The sequence below is a fragment of the Xyrauchen texanus genome, chromosome 28 (genome assembly GCF_025860055.1).
Source record: "Xyrauchen texanus isolate HMW12.3.18 chromosome 28, RBS_HiC_50CHRs, whole genome shotgun sequence".
Taxonomy (NCBI): domain Eukaryota; kingdom Metazoa; phylum Chordata; class Actinopteri; order Cypriniformes; family Catostomidae; genus Xyrauchen; species Xyrauchen texanus.
In genome coordinates, this window is record NC_068303.1 from 3,048,947 (window position 1) to 3,054,279 (window position 5,333).

At 41.0% G+C, this 5,333-nt stretch overlaps 1 protein-coding gene across 1 annotated transcript; it reads left to right on the forward strand.

Annotated features, from left to right (window-relative positions):
- Window positions 1-1,603: 1,603 nt before the first annotated feature.
- Window positions 1,604-2,712, forward strand: LOC127621628 (transmembrane protein 121-like). The gene has a single exon (XM_052095305.1). It carries the CDS (start codon window positions 1,604-1,606, stop codon window positions 2,552-2,554), a length of 951 nt encoding a protein of 316 aa, XP_051951265.1. The 3' UTR covers window positions 2,555-2,712.
- The last annotated feature ends 2,621 nt before the right edge of the window (window positions 2,713-5,333 follow it).

Here is a 5,333-nt window from a genome sequence, read left to right on the forward strand (position 1 = left end):
TGAATTATTCTTATAGGTGAAACATAACTGATAACTCAACTATGTCTCCTGAAAGACCAGCTTTTGAGCAAAGAAATGTTCATATGGGATTAGATATGTAGTTTAAAATGAGACAAGATCGAATTAAATTATGGCCCATTAAATAAAACTCCAAATGACACAATCTGTACCTGCAACAATCAAAAACTCTATTTATTCCACAGACATATATGAATAGGGTTTTTGGTCTCAGCCAACCTGAATGTAAAGCTAAAATCAATGCTAGAATATTGTCAAGGATTATTGCAATGGACTGGACAGTCATGTGATCAATCTTTGTGTTAAAATAAAGTGAAAATGAATGAGTGCCAATATGACACTGTATTACCTCCACACTGTTATTGCATGTCTTTAAATGATGCTGACACAATGGCAAGGCCGGATGCACAGTTGGCTCCTAGAGGTGAGCTGTGATTTATTATCCACTTTGTGCTGACAGGTCCTGTTCTTCATTCTCTCTTTCTAGGTCTTGTCAGAAGAGGAGATGAGATTGAAACAGAAGCCCAGTCAATGAGCTTCCCTCTGTGGAAGCTGATGTGGGGCCCCTAGAGACACTGACCTTTTGTCCCAATGATCTATGGTTCGAGGCTCCAGCCCTCCAGAGTCAATCTGCAACACTGTCCACTGCTGAGCGATTCCTATTTTGGCACACTCTGTATTTACACAAACAACTGTTAAAAGAGTTCTAAGTAATTCCTCGGTACCTACCGTCCGAACATTTGGTTCTTGCATGCACTCTGACAACACACAAATCATCTTGATGTTTAGCAATTTTCTCCAAAGCACTTTAAGGTACCCTTTCTCTTGAAAGAAAATACTAACCTAAACTTACCAGATCTTGCCTACAAAACACCACAATGTACTTAGCCTGAAAATCTCTCGACACGTAATCCAGCAAATGCATGCTAAGCTTCCGGGAAAGCCCATGTATTCTCGAATCACCTTTCGTTTTCATGACCATGAAAGGGAAAAAATTATGGCATCTCATTTGAGAATGCTGAGGTCAAGCAGGCATGCAGTCCAACGGGATCAATACGACCCCACTGATTAATGAGCAGATTTCTCTTCCATTTAGTGGGTCGGAGAGGAATCATCTGCCAAGATCAAGGTTGTGAAACCAGGTCTCTTTCATCTTTATGAGATGCATTTCCATTGCAAAATAATCCAGTTCTTGCCCTTTTCTGAACTTTGTATCATTTAATCGCTGCTTCTTCAGAATCAGAATCAATACGCCCCTTGCAAAGGTGTGAATCAACCCAAGCAATTGGCTTTTCGGTTGAATCATTTCTTTGTAGAAGTATTTTTGACTCAAGCAGTAAAGCTCTGCTTTTGGCTTTGCTCCATGGTCAATGATTAGATATGCAAAAGCACTCTCTTGATTTGTTTTAATGCCTCCAATGTTCACAAAGAGGAAAAAAAAACTGTGTTGGAATTGAAGAAGAGAATCCAACCAGCCTAGCACACCTTCTGGACCCCAAAGCAACTTCTGGAATATTTTGTACCCAAGTTGCAACGTAGGGGACAATATTGCCTTGAGTAAGTGCATGCCGTGGTGGCCCTCAGAATGGTGTTGCCACCACCAGACAAGCGGCATGTGTGTCTTACCACCTTCGTCATTATGACTAGTATGGCCTTCATGGATGCCTACCTGGTGGAACAGAACCAGGGTCCACGAAAGATTGGCGTCTGCATAATTGTCCTGGTAGGAGATGTCTGCTTTCTCATAGTCCTCCGCTATGTGGCGGTTTGGGTGGGAGCGGAGGTGCGGACAGCTCGGCGTGGCTATGCCATGATCCTTTGGTTCCTCTATATCTTTGTCCTGGAGATCAAGCTTTACTTTGTCTTCCAGAACTGTAAGGCAGACCGCAAAAGTTTGGAAACAGTTGCCCGGAAGGCTTTGACTCTGTTGTTGTCCATCTGTGTGCCAGGTCTTTACCTGGTTCTGGTGGCCCTGGACAATATGGAATACGTTCGTACCTTTAGGAGAAAGGAGGACATGAGGGGTAGGCTCTTTTGGGTGGCTTTGGACTTGCTCGACCTTTTGGACATGCAAGCAAACCTTTGGGAACCCCAGCGGACGGGTTTGCCAATATGGGCAGAAGGTTTGATGTTCTTCTACTGCTACATTTTGTTGCTGATTCTTCCTTGTGTATCCTTGAGTGAGATTAGCGTACAGGGCGACCACGTGTCTCCCCAGAAAATGATGCTTTATCCTCTCCTCAGTCTGGTCACTATCAACATTGTGACCATCCTTATACGTGGTGTCAACATGGTGCTCTTTCAGGACAGCCGGGTTTCCTCCATTTTCGTCGGCAAGAACGTGGTGGCGATCGCAACCAAGGCGTGTACATTCCTCGAGTATCGAAGGCAGTTGCGGGAATTCCCCACTCGGGAGAATGCAATGGGCATTCCCATGGAAGTCCAGCAGAACTCTGTGGGGCACGGACAAGCTTTACCAAACGCTACAAGCCTCCCACACGAACCTACTCCAGGGCGAGAGATTATGGATACATGACCAAGGAACCAAAGTGAACCCATTAACCAAGGCTTCCATTTATCAAACAAGGAGCATTCAAACTTCTAGGTATAAACTGAGACCTGATGAACTGCTATGGGGACACGTTTTACCATTATGGGTGCTCCTTCCTGAAATGGAGCAAATCAAATGAGCTAAGAATGAGCTGGATTGTTCACGGGAAAACATTCAGTGTTTTATAATTAGTTTCCCCAAACTAAGCTACAGTTGACACTGACAAACCTTGTTAAGAACCAAGTGTTTTTTTTGCTTTTTTCTTATAGTAGTGGTGCAAATTATATTTGAGATCAATCATCAGATATTTGCCTTTCTTAAAGGAAAAGTTAACCCAGAAAATTACATTTCTGTCATCATTTACTCACTCCCATATTGTTCGTATATTCATTTCTTTCTTCTGTGGAACACAAATGGAGATTAGGCCAATTAGGTAAGATGTTAGCCTCGGGCCATGTCCACACTAGTCCATTTTGCTACGTTTACGCCTTGAATCCACACTGGACCGACGTTTCCTTCATTCCGAAAACAGAGACTTTCCATAACCACATACTTTGGAAATGATTGACGTTAGGAAACTGAAAACTATTATTAGAAATAGTGGGTGTGTGGCCTCAGTCAGCTCCACCTTCATTGTATGGAAAAAGATGCAATAAAAAATAAATGGTGACTGAGGCTTTTTGACAAGTTTGAAATACATGATGAGGGAATTGATGACAGAATTTTAAATTTTCGGTGAACTGGAGGGATGGTAACTGTGAAATAGGTTCTAGTCAGGACAGGAACTGAAAAAAGGAACTAGTCAGGTAGTAGTCCTACATGCTTGCAGTATGTGTTTGCATTTGTACTTTATGGAGTTTTGTGTTGACATTAAATAAATGAGAATATAGAAAAGATCAAAAGAAATGGTAACTGTGTAAGATGAACTTTATTGAATATTTTGCTGTACAGTCCTTCAGAAAAAGTTTGTGAGTGCAGTTTCAGATCAAGGGTTGTATATGGATAAGTAATTAATATTATATACCACTTGTGTTCTTGCTTTTTTACATTTTTGTTTGAGAGTTAAGCTGTTTAATAAAAAAGAAAAAAGTTGGTTTTAGTTATTTGACTGAAGTATTGCAGTGATTGTGTACGTGTAAATGTCCTCATGACTTCCACCCCAGACAATCTTTCCACACGAACAGACTGAGATTACTGCATTTCTATTTCAGTGCTTGCCCAAATCAGTTCCTCTAATGTTTGAGTAAACACACCATGCCTGTAGAACCGGATGGGAGGGTAAATGGCATCGGGGGAAATGAAATAAATTATGCGTGGCCCCATCAGCAGGAACTCACCTTTCTAGAGCCACACAGCGTGAAAGCGATTCCTAACGCACCAGGCATGGACGTCAGGGAATTAAATGCCTTTCCTCTGTATGCAGTATGAAAGCAAAATGCTTCATCTCTGATTTATTCAGCATAGGTAGCAACCTGATGTGTTCCATTTCAACAACATGAATTCCTTCACACCTGCATATGGTGGGTGATCTGTGCCGTTTTATGCACTGGGTGTTGATTCACCCCTCTGGGTATTTTGCACGCCCAAGTAAGTGAGCACCCAACATAAATTTCCCTCAGTGGTATTACCATTTTTCCTCTTACCATACTGTGCCACTAGCTTTACCAGTTAGAATTGCATATGTGTCATTTGCTATTGGTTGCCAAACAGATGGATGCCCCCAAACTCAGGCCATTGATTCCCTCAGAACCACGAGTCGGGCGGCTTTTTTTTACTTTAAGTGCTACTATATATTAGGGCTGGGCGATGATTTTCCTGATGCTATAAAATTCAGCAATATCATGTATAGCACAGTAATTTGAATATGCTTTTTATTTTGCCATTTAGTTCCATAAAGGGCATCAATAGACCAATATCACAATCCTTCAGGGCTGCACAATTAATAAAATTAACATCAAAATGGCTTTATGTACATATATGATTATTAAACTGCAAAAGGCTGCGATGAAAGGCAGATAAACTTGTCTGTGTGTGTGCTTCAGATGGTGCAATGTTCTGTGTTTGTGCTGGGATCATGAGCTAGTGTTTTTAGAGCAGTTCACATGCATTAGTAAGTCCTGCAAGTTAATATACATAGCTACAAAGGTGGCATAGTATAACAGAAAAGGAGGAAATTAAAGCATTTCACCAGATCCAGAACATTGTGAAGGGCACAACACTTTCCGTGTCAAAATAAAAGCTCCAGGTGAAAAATGATGTGTCAAAATAAAAGCTCCAGGTGAAAAATGACGTGTCAAAATAAAAGCTCCAGGTGAAAAATGATGTGTCAAAATAAAAGCTCCTGGTGTCAAATAAAAGCTCCTGGTGAAAATGCGTGTCAAAATAAAAGCTCCTGGTGAAAAATGACGTGTCAAAATAAAAGCTCCAGGTGAAAAATGACGTGTCAAAATAAAAGCTCCAGGTGAAAAATTAAGTGTCAAAATAAAAGCACCAGGCTAAAACTGACGCGTCATAATAAAAGCTCCAGGTGAAAAATGATGTGTCAAAATAAAAGCGCCTGGTGAAAAATGACGTGTCAAACTAAAAGCTCCTGGTGAAAAATGACGTGTCAAAATAAAAGCTCCTGGTGAAAAATGACGTGTCAAAATAAAAGCTCCAGGTGAAAAATGACGTGTCAAAATAAAAGCTCCAGGTGAAAAATGACGTGTCAAAATAAAAGCTCCAGGTGAAAAATGATGTGTCAAAATAAAAGCGCCTGGTGAAA